At 36.7% G+C, this 13,727-nt stretch overlaps 1 protein-coding gene across 1 annotated transcript in view; it reads right to left on the reverse strand.

Moving 5' to 3' along the window:
* The window catches only part of OCA2 (OCA2 melanosomal transmembrane protein), a 179,163-nt gene that overhangs the window by 93,929 nt on the left and 71,507 nt on the right, over positions 1 to 13,727 (reverse strand). Inside the window, exons 10-14 of the mRNA XM_005516514.3 lie at positions 7,968 to 8,039; positions 7,065 to 7,130; positions 5,899 to 5,955; positions 4,481 to 4,605; positions 807 to 945 (exon numbers count right to left, since the gene is read on the reverse strand). Coding sequence (XP_005516571.2) covers positions 807 to 945; positions 4,481 to 4,605; positions 5,899 to 5,955; positions 7,065 to 7,130; positions 7,968 to 8,039 — 459 coding nt within the window. The remainder of the gene's footprint in view (positions 1 to 806; positions 946 to 4,480; positions 4,606 to 5,898; positions 5,956 to 7,064; positions 7,131 to 7,967; positions 8,040 to 13,727) is intronic.

Consider the following 13,727-nt stretch of genomic DNA (forward strand, 5'->3'; position numbering starts at 1 on the left):
TGAAAGCACAGAAAACTCAGCAAACTCAGCTTCACGCAGATGCTGAGGGCTGCAAACACTTGCCAGCGGTACCACAGCCAGTCCACAGGGCAGAGAGACCTATGTGGGTGGGAAGAAATGGTGGGACTGGGATGCTCCTGCTGTCTGGTTCATGTCCTGCAGTCCCACCCAGCACCAGCCACCATAGCTTTCCCTTTGGTGCCAGGCACACAACAAACAATAGAAGAGCCGAGTGTTGGAAGCTAAAATCTGTCACTGCAGCCTGGAGATAGCAAAACACTGTCAGGAGGTGGGAGCCAGCTGCAGCCCATGCTGCACGGGAGAAGTGCCCCACTCCCTCTCATGCCCCCACATCCCCTTGGGCTGTGCCTGAAGGGTAAAGTGGCTCACGTGTGTCATGGCTCTAGAGGGACAAAGCAACCTCTCTGTAAAATGTCAAATTGTCTCATATTTAACATTTGAGAGAAAACCTATACTGAAAAAATGGGTGGATCATCATTTTCACATTTTTGGGTTTTTTCCACCTTGCCCTGTCTGCAGCCCTCCGTCGTCCTGTTTCTTTCCTCATTTTGTCATTTATAAGGAAATCCTCTCCAACAACAGGAAAAGGAAACCAGTATTCTCAGTCCAGATCAAAAAGTCTACTATTTTGTCCCCAAAAGATTGCTCTCTTCTATCTGATCATCCTACAAAAAAAAAAGTAGATTATGTTCTGTTTATATGGCTGTCTGGGGGAAGAGAAGGATCAACATTGCATAGGTCAACACACTACTTTATTTTAGTAGCCAAACGACTGCAGTACATACCCTCTTCCTCAGCTCCTGCTTTGAAACAATAATCACATTTGGAGGATCTCCAACAGCAGTGGCAGCCCCCCCAATATTTGTGAAGATTACTTCCGCAATCAGGACGTGCCTAGGATCAAGATTAAGTACTTCACAGAGCCTGCAGTGTAAAAATAATGAAATTAACTTCTTATCCCATGCATAAATTGCCTGAAATCTTAAAATGCACAAAAATTACAAAATGCAGTCATTTCACAGACAAATTGCAGGATTTTAAATACAATGTGTCAATAAAGTGTATTTGAGCATTTATTGTGCTAGAGTAATTGTAACAATATAAATTAAAATTTATAGATTTTCTTTACATTTAAAGTGCAATTATTTATGCCTACAAAACTGATGCATTTTTAAAAGCATTTAATTAAAAGTAGTCAACTATTACAAGAATAGGACTACACAGAAAATAGCATTTCAGGTTTTCAGTGTGATACAGCTTCTGAAACCATAGTCTGTAAGCTGCACTGACCATGGTCCTTAAGGTGCACTGACCTGTGGAAAACTACTCTGGTCAGCCACAGGCTCTGCACTCAGCAGCAGTGATTAACTTTCTTATGGAAGCAGTGGTAGAGGATTGAGCAGGCTGCCTATTAGCCATGAATCATCTATTAGAGATTTCAGCTTTCAGGCTAGGTTAATCCAGTTTATTCTGTTCCCATTTTCCTCCTTCTCTAAAGCTTGATCATGAGTATTTCTATTTGCAATGAAGCAGGAGCAGAAAATATACATTCCTTATGGTTAAAAAAATCTCAAAATGTTTTCAGCAGTTCAAATATATTTAATACTTATTTAGTAGGATGCTGCTTTGATAAGAAAAAGTAAAATGCTCCTGTAATAAGAAGCACCTTAAAGTGCTCTGACAAACACTGGTGTTGACTCAGTAACCTCATGATCTGTTTGAGCTCAGAGCCCACTTACACAGAGTAATCTTCACACAGATTACTCCAACTCACAGATTACATTTACGCACACACCCGCATAATCCACTCTGCTCTGAAGTACGTGTTTGACTTTAAACTCGGACCGTGGTAATAAAGGCTGAAAGTTCAAGTCACACCTAAGCACTCACAACTTATCAAAAGGTTGCTCCAGAAGGTAAAGATGGAGGCCACACTTAAATTATTGTCCTCTATATCTCGTAATAGATGGGGGGAAGAGTGTGCAGGAAGAATGTTTTCTCACTGCAATTCTCTCACACATTTCTGTAAAGAAGAGTTGAACTTCACTTTTTAACCTAAGTCGGTGTTATTAAAACCTACATTTCAAAGAGAAAAGAGTATATTGCAAAAAGAAGTTTAACCTGATTCACTTACACTATCACCAAGAGTGTCAATTTAAATCTCAGAAAAAACACTGTCAGATGGTAAATATGTTAGCACATAAAAGCTCTGGAAAATAATAACTGTGCAAAAATACACTATTTCCTTGGCAGCATGAAATCATTCAGTTAAAGGGTACTTGGTAGTACAACTGGTCCAAATGTATCGATTGTGGTACAAGACTACAATTGTACTTGCAATTTTAACTCCGTTGCTCCTTGATTTCCCAGTATTTCAAAATACAATATAAAATTTCTTTAGTGATTCTTCCTTTTTGGTGGATCTAGTAGTATCTTGGAAAGAGAACTCTAATTGAAGTAAGAAAAAGCTAAGCCCAAAATATAAAACCATCAGAATGTCTTAGCTGTATAGCAGGAACACAGTTCCTCAACTATCCTGGTTATATAATTCCTCATGTAAAAATATTAGCCTTTTCCCGTTCCCAATAACAGAGTATCTTGAAAATGAGCAACAGCTAAAAGGGGGTAGTTATTATTTTTTTTAGCAGCTTATTACAAAATGCAGAATGGAACAAGTATCATGTTTTACACCTTATTACAGGAAATATAAACCCTTATGTTCGTAGAGTCAGTACGATTTTCTGCAAGCTTTATCTCCATGGCAATGGAGTCTGCACAGTGCAACACAGTGGAGCTGTAGACAATAGGAGTGAGATAAAAAAGAAAATGACCCCCAGCATGAAGCTTTTTGAAGTAGGCAATTACTTGGCTTTAGTAGGTGAGATAAAATTTTATTTTTGTTTTGATAATGATTCAAATACAAATGTTTCCCACATACTGAGTTTCCCCTTCTTCAGTGTTACAGGCTCATTTAGTATAAAACAAAAGGACTTAGTATAGATTTAGTACAAAAGTCCATTACTTAAATGTGGTTACAAAGGCAGAGACTCTCCCTTCACGAGGGTCCACATGGAGAAGACAAGAGGCAACAAGTACAAGGGAGAGATTTCACCTCAACATAAGAAAAAACAGTTATGGTGAAAGCAATTAACTGCTGGAACAACCTCCCCAGGGATGTGGTAGAACCCCCATCACTGGAGGTTTTCAAGATGTGATTGAACAGAGTACCAGATAATCTCATCTAGGTTTCCTTTCCCATGAAAGGTTGGAAGAGACCCTTCGATGTCCCTTCAACCTGGGCTATTCTAGGATTCTTTGAAAACAGAATAAATGTTACCATAGCTCTGACTGTGAAAAGGTTTTTATGCTACATTGACTTCTGGATTTCAATCCATTCCCAAATTATATTTATCCAATATATTCTGCAACACAGCTAAAGAAAACTTGGTGTTTAATAGTTCCAGTTCTGCTTACTGCTAAAAATGCAATTATTGATTAGGGTACAGCAAAGCCATCTCTTTAAAATATAATCAGACAGAAGACAAATGGAGCTTTCATTCACCAGCTGTTTCCAGTCTAGAATAAATGCCACTTGCAAAATTGTTTTTTACTGCTTTACACTGCATTTTAAAGAGGGGGCATATCTTAATAGAATTTTGTGTACTTCAATGTGATAATGACTGCAAGCATTACATCTCTCAGGATCATTTCTAAAATGCACTAGATCTTTCTGAAACTGAACTGGATTAAACAGATTTGCCTGACCAGACACAAGTTAAATTCAGGTTAAACAGTAATTTATAATCCCACATTGATTAAATGTAGTTGCAAATCACATGTTATTAATTTACAGAAATCTGAAGTAATTAAATTCACGGTTGTCTGCTCAAAGTTCCAAATACATAACCTGAAACTGTTCAATTAACCACTAGCTGTCCTAATGACATGATCACCAACAGGAATAAAATTCAGATTCAAGAATAATGCTGTTAGTTGAAAAATGGACTTTTTAAAAATTTGTCACTAATATTAGAAGGCATAACAATTTCACTAAAACATAAATTACTATCTAAAATTGTATATAAATATTATCCAGAAAAGGATAAGGTAGGTTTAATTTAAAAATTCTGTCTGCTTTACAGGAAAAAAAAAAATCATCTGCTAGGGAGCATTTGGTGCAATATGCTATTGTAGTTGAGGTATGAAGAAAAACCAGAATGATTAGCTGCCAAGGCAGTGTTCACAGGTTTCAAATATGTGCTCAATATTAATGCAAAGGCAAAAGGCAACCCATCCCTCTGAAAGTGCTAGTTTTTAATTCTACTACAATAAGATTATTTCAAGTTCTGATTTGCATTCAAATTACTAAAAAAAAAATCCAAACAAGTATTTTGCACACATGTCCACTAGTGATTACTGGCTACAAAAGACCAAGTCCAAAACCATAACAATAAAATACCTTATGGTTACTGGAGTAAAGAGCAGCATAGTGGTAACATTGTCCAAAAATGCAGAAAGAATTGCAGCAATAAGGCACAGAAATATAATCATGGCCCACACCTTGCCTCGAGAAAACCGATAAGCCTAAGAAAAACAAACAGAAGCAAAATTAATGAACTAGATCACTCTAGCTTAGATTTCAAAAAATTATAGCTATAGCAACTTGATCAAATTCAAGCAAAAATGATCTCAGAGCATTTGCTATTCCTTTACTATTACTCCAACAGCATCCTCTCCAATACTAAATAACTTGGGGAGAAAATAATTCATGGAAGTGGGCAAACAATCCCATCATGCAAAAGAAACAAGTCTGAAGAAACACCACACTCTGCTGCCAGTCATAAAGGAGGTCTGTGGCAGAAGAGGGGCTGAGCCCCCATCTTCTGCCTGCATGCCCAGGTGGACTACCATGGTTTAGACCTCCCATCCTCTCCACACCTAGGACACATTTCCCATCCTCAGAACAGCACTGCTGGACTGAGTCCAGAGGAGGGCCACAAACAGAATCAAAATACTGGAGCACCTCTCCTATGAGAACAGGCTGGAAGAGATCTGAGTTGTTCAGCCTGGAGAAGAGAAGGCTCTGAGGTCACAGCACCTTTCAGCACCTAAAGGGGTTCAATAAGACAGCTGGGGGGAGGAGTCTTTGGGTAAGGGTATGTAGTGATAGGACAAGGGAGACTGGCTTTAAACTGGGAGAATAGGTTCAGATTAGATAAGGGAGAAATTCTTTACTGTAAGGGTGGTGAGACTGCAACAGGTTACCCAGAGAAGCTGTGGATGCCCCATCCCTGAAATGGAAGTGGTCAAGGCCAGGCTGGATGGGGTTCTAAGAAATCTGCTCAAGTGGAAGGTGTCCTTGCCCATGGCAGGGGGATTGGAACACGATTGAAGTTTCTTCCAACCCAGACCATTCTCTAGTTCTATGGCTGTGATTCTACGAATTACACTTTTCATGTAATCTTTTGTTCTGCTACTATGCAAAGGTCTGTGGCCTCTTCTCATGTGTGGTCATAAAGTTAATGGTAGCTCCTATATTTCTTCTGTCCCACTGCCAAGCACAAATAGAGAGTTCAGCTACAGCAAAACTGCAATCCTGGGGAAATCAGTGAAATACTCAGCTTAATAATGTCCAAATGCTTGTGTACCCTACTGGGGACCTTTAACATTCTCCTGTAGAAAAAAAAATGTGTTAAGGGCTTCCTTTCATCGACAAAGGATTTTTCCAGTATTACAACATGACCACTGTCATTTCTAATGTGATAAGTATATGTTGACCTTAGAAAGGTTCTTTAAAGATCAAGCTTGGTGTGACAGATTTGAATAAATACTAACTTGATAAATTTAGAAATAATTATAAGTACCAAATAAACCCACCTTTACTGCACAATAGTCAAAGAATCCGGTCTCTGAAAATATGGCCACCAAAACCATCTACCAAAAGATGAAGAAAAATATAATCACTTGGAACTGATATATAAAAGTAATTGAATTATTACTCAAAACTAAAGCAAAGCAGTTTGTGATTCTGACAAACAGATTTCTTATCTGACATGGTTTTGAAAATCTAATCACTCTTAAATTAGAATATCCACTACAACTGCCAGATATCTCTAGTTAATGTATCATATGGTGAAATATACTTCTCAACATAAGCAGTCTGTAAATGTCATACAAGTCTAGTTGAATTTTATTTGTAGTGAATAAGTGGACATCATACATTAAGTACTCAATGTATCTCCCTTATATCATTAATCAAGAAAAAGCAATAAGCATGTTTGCTCTCTGCAGTGATACTCTATAGAGCACAGAAGATAAGAACTGATTGCATTTTCCCCTCATCTGAGAGGTCTCCTGTCCTTCTGTCTTTGCTCCCAACAGATTTTTTTTTTTTTTTTTTTTTTTACTTTTTTTTTCTGTGGGGAATGCAAGGACTAGTGTCAGGAAATAAGAAAAGCTCAGAATGGAAACAGATAATTGTAATTTTGTCTCTGTGTATTGTATGTTTTGTGTTAGACTCTAATAGCACTCGGACAATGCATTTTACCACAAATAGCTCTGGGCAAAGTGATTAAAATAATATATGATTATAATTTCATCAGATATTACTTCTCCATTTCTGGCTTACTTTTTTGCAGTTTCAGACATAACAGTAAGACAGAAAACCACTTTTCCAGCAGAGTGTGTTTGAGGAAGGTTTTGAACAAACAAAATTAAAAAGATAAATGAGAGTGATAATACTTGGCCCTTAAACAGGTCTTTCCGTTTATAAATCCCAAGGATGTTTTTAGCATGCTATCAATACAATTTCACAGATTAAAAAAAAAAAAAAATATATATATATATATATAAAAGGATCAACATTTCAAAAAGACTCCTTCAGAGATCTGATCCTCATCCTTTTTGGTAAATCTCTTAAGATACAAATGTTCATCATAAGTTGTCTGAGTAAAGTACAATTAAAAAATGTTTTGAAAGGAAACATCTCTATATAGAATGTGATTATTTTAGCACTTTTAGAGCAAAAGATATATTTTAGTTACCATTCCAAACAATAATGCCAGTGTCTCATAGTCAATCCACTCCACCACTTTGACCATACTTGGCCTCTGCAATCAAAAAATACAATTACAAGTGAATGCCACCTAACTTGTGATTAGCTGTGACTTACAAACTCCACTTAATTGATGAACCATTTAAATAAATGTGATGGAAATTAATAAGTGTTCCTACAAGCTACATAAAAAGGACTCTTTACTATGGCCATTACTACTATTATTATTATTATTATTACTAATTCAAAGTACTGCTGGCATCCTAAGTGAGTCATTATCAGGCTATTGGTTGGTCTAGTTGTTCCTTACATAACATTACAGAAATAAAAGATAACTAAATTACTTGGTACATGCAGTTTCTTTTTTAGTAAGAGAACAAAAGCATACCACTTCACCTGTGAACAAACTGGAGGGAATTAAAGGGAAGAGAGTAATGATATGGCTATGAGAACAACTGAGAATATCAATCTGAGGTTTCACTATATATCAACTAAGAGTAAGCAGCAGGTGAAACAAAAGGGTTGGAACATGCAAGCATGAGATGTAATTATTTAGGGTAGCATAAAGCAATGCATTTCCATTTGTGTTTGCTTGGTAGCCTAACATTACTGAAAATAACAGTGTTAAACTAATGCTGGATTAAGCTGAAAATGGTTGTAGTCAGCTTCCTTCAAATCAGAACAAAAAAAGCATCAAGTGACTTTTTTGTACTCTCCTTGTCTATACATTAGCCTGACCTGTCTTCCCACCCCAGTTTCTGTCCTACTATTTCTCTTTCTTAAAAACCACTGCTTTGCCATGTGCTCAGTTGGAACTGGGCAAACATGGAAATTGATGATACCTGCCACCACAGCCAGAAACAAAAGGTGAGCTCACAGTTTGACAACTTACCTCCCCAACAATGGCTAAGGCGGCTAAAGCAGCCAAAGAGCCCAGCATGGCTGCAAGGGTCCTGTGAACAATCTGCAACAAAGGATAAGAATTGACCACAAACTCCTCTAAGTATCTCCTTAGAATTAAAAAGGAGTGGGAGAAAAGATAAAAACTCATGTAGGTAATTCTTTTTTTGGTTTGCTTGAGGGTTTTTTTCTGAACAAAGGATGGTTAATTACTTTGCTATTAAAAACAACAACAAAAAACCACAAACAAACAAACAAAACCAGAAACCAAATGAAACAAAATTAAAAACCAACCAGCTGAAGCCTTGCCTGTGCAAACCCTTCTAGGAAGTCTCATCTCTAATATCCTGGTAGAGAAGGGACTTCAGCACCAGTTTCTTATATTTGCGAGTAGGTGACCCAAAAAGGAAAGCAATTCATCTTCCCTAATTTAAGGATCAAAAAGCCTGGTCCTGTTGGCTTCCCTTCACATCCCATGGAAAGAAGGTGCATGCCCAGGAGGTGATCCTGTAGTAGGGACTTATTCAGCAAGTGCACCCTGAAAATGTGCTTTATCTCTCCAGGAACTCATCCGTAGTTATTTAATCCTCTATGTCTGGAAGATCACAGATTGCGTAAAATAACTCGGCTAAAGTAAGCATGTAATTAATGAAAATCACACTACAAAAGACCGAATCTAATTACCAGCTTTCACTATTAATGTGTTTAAATATTATTCCAACACAAGTTAAAATTATTGTTGAGAAAGAAATAAAACAGTCTAGAAATATTTTATTTGCTGCTAATTTCATAAGAAATATTTTGCTGATAATGAAGAATAGGATGAGAGTGTCTCAAGGCCCCCCCTTGTTTGTAAAGGAAAAGCAAGATTTGGCTTTGTTTTTTCTCCTTGATTAGTTTTAATGGAAATGGTAAAGAACTACATAATTTAGCAAATTACTAAAAAAATTAATATATAAATTAATTAACTTAAGCAAAAAAATTATCTGTCTCGTTCTCCAGTTTACCTTAAAAATGCACTGAAGAATAACCCATGCATGGCCACAGAGCAAGAGATCAGACCAAGATTTTTATGCCCTAATGACCTACTTGTTCAGAGCACAGATTACAGCTCGCACCAGCTCCTACAGAAATGTGTATGATAACCCACTGGCTCATGTTGGATTTCCCTTTCAGTGCATTGACATGTAAGCACACTTATGGCCCTTCTGATCCTGCAAAGCTGGGGAGCATTTGAGAACATTCCGTAACTCTTCTGGCTGGCAGTCAGGTGCAGCAATTAGACCTTACAGCTCTCTCCAATAACAGATGCCAAGCAGAGCTGTCCATTAGGGAAGGGGATCAACAACCTTCCAGAGCCAAGCTCAAGTGTAGGCAACAGGGAAATCCTCAGCTGGCCTCAAACTGAGGGTTTTCTCCTCGTGCAATGCCCACCCACGTTAGATAGCTCTTTTGCAGTTCTCAGAAAGGTATCATAAGTTTTCTGAGATTTGTTTAGCTACAGAATTTTTGCATATTTCCAAATTTGCTGTCAATGTTGTGTACTTAATTGCTGGCATTGGGTTGACTGCATTTTCAGTTTCCAAGAGTTTGCTGTCACCTATGGGTGAAGTTTGCTTTAATTTATGCAGAAAGAAACTGAACAAATTGAGTCATCTGTCAGTTCCTTCATTTCAGTGGTTTTTCAATAAGGATATACAAAAGTATATCCTGAAGAATGAACAAGGTACAAAGCATTATTATAAAAAACTTAGTAAAAATACAAGTCTTCATTCCAGCAAACTATCAAATGTAAGTCATAAGGTAATGTAAAGCCTAGAAAGAACATTTATGTAAACTCTGAGACATGTAAATATTCAAAATTTGATATTTAGGAAGCTTTAGGAAATAATAGATTACTCTCATTAATTTTCTTTTCACAGAAAATAAACCCCAAACAGATAACGTATTTTGCAAAGGTATGTTTAAAAACTTACAAATGTACAAGTTAGGAGATGCAGGTTATGAGTTCTGACATTCCTTGAACCACAATTCCATCTATTACATATTTGGAGGGCATTATATTAAGCAAAATTCCATTATTATTCTTTAGAAAAATAGTACAGATGATCAAACCCTTTTGAAGATTGGCAGGAGGATGAGTATCTTTTCAGGATGAATTGTGAAATGTATCCATAAACAACAGCTCAGGTAGAGAATTGAAAGGGCTCAGAAATAAATTAAGACAGTGACTAAATCCCAGGAAAGCTGAGAGATTTAGTGAACTTCTGGATCGAAAGACATTTTTAAAGGTTAAGTGAGAAATCGTCTCTATTCACCTGATCCTTCTCCCACTTGAGAAAGTGCATACCTTTGTGCAATGACCACGGAGATGAGAAAGACAGAACTGATGAGGAGGAAGATACAAAAATTTTAGCATAAAGTTTGCATGCTAGAGCTCCCCACCTCCCATTCCAACTGCAAACCTTATAAACTCTTTCCAAAAAGGGCGTCTTCATCATCACCATCACCTTTATTTTTGTCTGAAGAATATCTAGCAGGGCTACTTACTGCAACAGCAAAGGATAAGGCTCTTGCCTTTTTCAAAGGGACAGTAATACCAGTACAAAGGGCTACTGAAAACAATGCAGCTCCAATTTCACTCTTTACAGAGCAGGGTTCAGTTTAGATCTCACTTATACAGGTCATTACAAGGCTAAGAGATGAAGAAATTTAAGGAAAAAAAAAAAAAAAAGGAATGGATATTTACAGTATTTAATATAAAAAAATGAAAATACCCAAAGCTGCAACAGTGAAACAACAGTATCAACAATTTATCTGTGTTGATAGCAACCTCAGAGTCAATTCAGAGTAAGTGAAGACTAGGAAAGGCTACTATAGAAATTTTGTTTCATAATTCTTTGTAGAAAGTTTGTTTCATGATTGTCTGTTGTGTGATAAACACAACGTGCTGACAGCTGATTCTAACAGTTTCCATACTCTTAATTCAGGAATTCATTTTAAAGTAAGAGATTAAAGCTACTCAAGTAATTTATGCCACAAGTCTTTTTGCTTGATACTAATTAACAATATACAGTTCTAGAACTATAATGCAAATTGGATTTAGAAAGCCTAAATCTTTCCCAGATTTAAATTTATTTATCTCTTTGAAAGTGCTTTGGAATTTTTGCACTGAGTTCATCAAACAATTTGGTAGACTGCAACAACATCATTATAAAAATTATTCTGAATACCAGACACTAAATCTTGTATGGTGTTCCAGGAGGCAAAAGGAAAATACTTAGAAGCCAATTGAATGATGACCTGGGTGCTATTTCAGAGCATACCTTTCCCAGCTGAAATCCAGGACATTCGTATTCCTAAATTGTGTTTCTGAAGATATTTGGTAAATGATATATTGTACCAAACATTTTATTTCCACAAGTCCTTTGTTATAAGGGAGAATAACAGTTGAGAGATGAGTGTCAATGATTTTAATGCAAAGCTTCAAAAGGAGCCCCTATTCATTTCTTATCCATTTTGTCTCCAGTGAAGCCTGTTTTATTAAACTTCTTATTTTACTGATAAATTAATTTACATTTGATAGAGTGGAAACATCGCTGCATTTCAACAGCAATACAGTTATTACCAAGCCTACATCCACATATGGGTATTATGTATTTTTCACCTACCTCCAGAACTTATAAAATCAACAGCCAAATCCTTATTAGACTTTATAAAGTCTCTAGTTTATTTCTTAATTCTCAGGGGACAAGGAGGGAGAGAAGCAAAATTTACCCTAGGATAGGTTTTTTCTGATTTTATGTTTTGTATCTATTCCTTGTTATGTTTTAATAAGCATTTATTGGGTTAAAGGAAGACATCCTCAGCAGTGGAAGAGGTTTTTTCCAAAGTTTTCCCTAAAGATAATCAAGACAGGATTAGCCTAAATGCCTCTGAAAATGTGCTCCTCAGTCACATCCCTTGATGGAGTAATCTTATAATTTACCATCATGTATTTTACAAATTCTGGTGGTCTGCTTTGCCTTGGACTATTCCAGTTGTTTTAGCAGGATACAGATAAAACTTCAGTCTTTTTTTTACACATATTTGATTCACTCTTGAGCAGATCAAAATAAGTGGCTCAAAAAACCCACATTTTGGAAAATTAATGCAGAAGTCTAACACTATCTTCAGAAGCTGAAATCAAAAATGGAAACTGCAGGAAAAAAATGGTAATTTAGCTTTAAAATTTAGGTAATTTTTCCTAACTGTCAAGCAACAGGACTGAAAATTTGGGTTTAAGATAGAAAACAAGGGTCAAAAACTTGGAACTCCGCCTTGCTGTAGATCCACTTCAAAGCTGAATGGCGCCAAATTCTTAATTCATGGAAATTTGCATTATTTCTGACAAATTGTACAATTTGGACACAATGAAGCAACAGACTAGAAATATAGGATGCAGTCAGATACAAAGGAGCTCAGAGCAGAAGAAAAAGAAAGTCTGTGATGCCAGACCTATTTATTTGATTTTCCACATGCTCACCTCTAGTACAGAGACTGACCAGTACCAGGTAGTGAAAGCATAGCACACACACACCCCTTCAGGTGGTGATGGCAGCTAATGTTTTAGCTCCTCACCCTCCTGCCCCCAGTTTTCTCCCTAAAAAAAGCTCTGCAGAAGCAACTCTGCAGCTCCCTCAGCCATGGGGCACTGTGTCCAGTGCATGGGAACTCCTCACAGGGGATGTGCCTCAACAGTTTGTGCAAAATGAATGATAACGGAAAATTAATTGCCTTAGAATTACCTAGTTAAGCAGTAGTAAGTAAGCTCTGTAGGGATTTTAATGAGGCAAAAGGGAGCTGCTTCACATAGCTTAGAAAGTGTGGCATGCTGGTGCAGTGTGCAGGGATGGGCTAGAGCAACTCTTGAGGCTGCCTGTAAGGTACACTGGTGAAAGATGATGTGCATCAAGAATCCCAAAGTGACTCCAAGCATCACAAAAATCAGCAAGACCAGTTTATCTGTTTTTCATCTGTATCTTATTCATATCTTCATCTGAAGATTAGGACACTATTTTTATGTGTTCTATACATGCAGGCATGAATCATAAGACTTTATTCCAGGTTAAGGATTTAGAAAATCTAATCATTAATCTCATTTTTATAAGTCAAAATATGTCAAAACTGCATCACTGTACATAAGTATGTCTTGCTTGGGAAAAAAAAAAAATAATCCTGGACCAAAAGTTGACTCATTTTTACAAGAAATCAATGATGAATCAATATTATAGTACTGCCATTTGAATGAAATATGTGACCAAGACCATTTAAGAGCACTGACTTGAGAAGTGCGTGGATTTAGAAATATTAGCATATCTTAGTACTAACATGCACTCTTATTCATTCTCTGCACAACAAATATTTATGCCTGTAACTGTGAAAATAATATTCCATATATATTCATTTACATTCAATAAGCTCTTTTTAAAGACAAATACCCCACCTTAAATGACTGTTTTTAAATGGAAACACTAGGTTCTGTAGCAAATTTTGTAATTTCTGAACATCTACACAACCCCAAGGAAAGAAGGCACCCATCTATGACATTCTGCTATAATACCTATTTCTGCTCAGATAGTGCTCTAAATTATTTGTTCTGATTTAATGTCAGTGGAGGAATTAAACAACCTTAAAAAATAAACAACCCTGTCTTAGGGGAAGTTATGGAAGGCAACAGTTTGTCACTTTCTAATACAATGCTATACAATAT

This window comes from Pseudopodoces humilis, chromosome 2 (assembly GCF_049639895.1).
Source record: "Pseudopodoces humilis isolate 2021_Gansu_Grassland_sample_001 chromosome 2, ASM4963989v1, whole genome shotgun sequence".
NCBI classification, from domain to species: Eukaryota; Metazoa; Chordata; class Aves; order Passeriformes; family Paridae; genus Pseudopodoces; species Pseudopodoces humilis.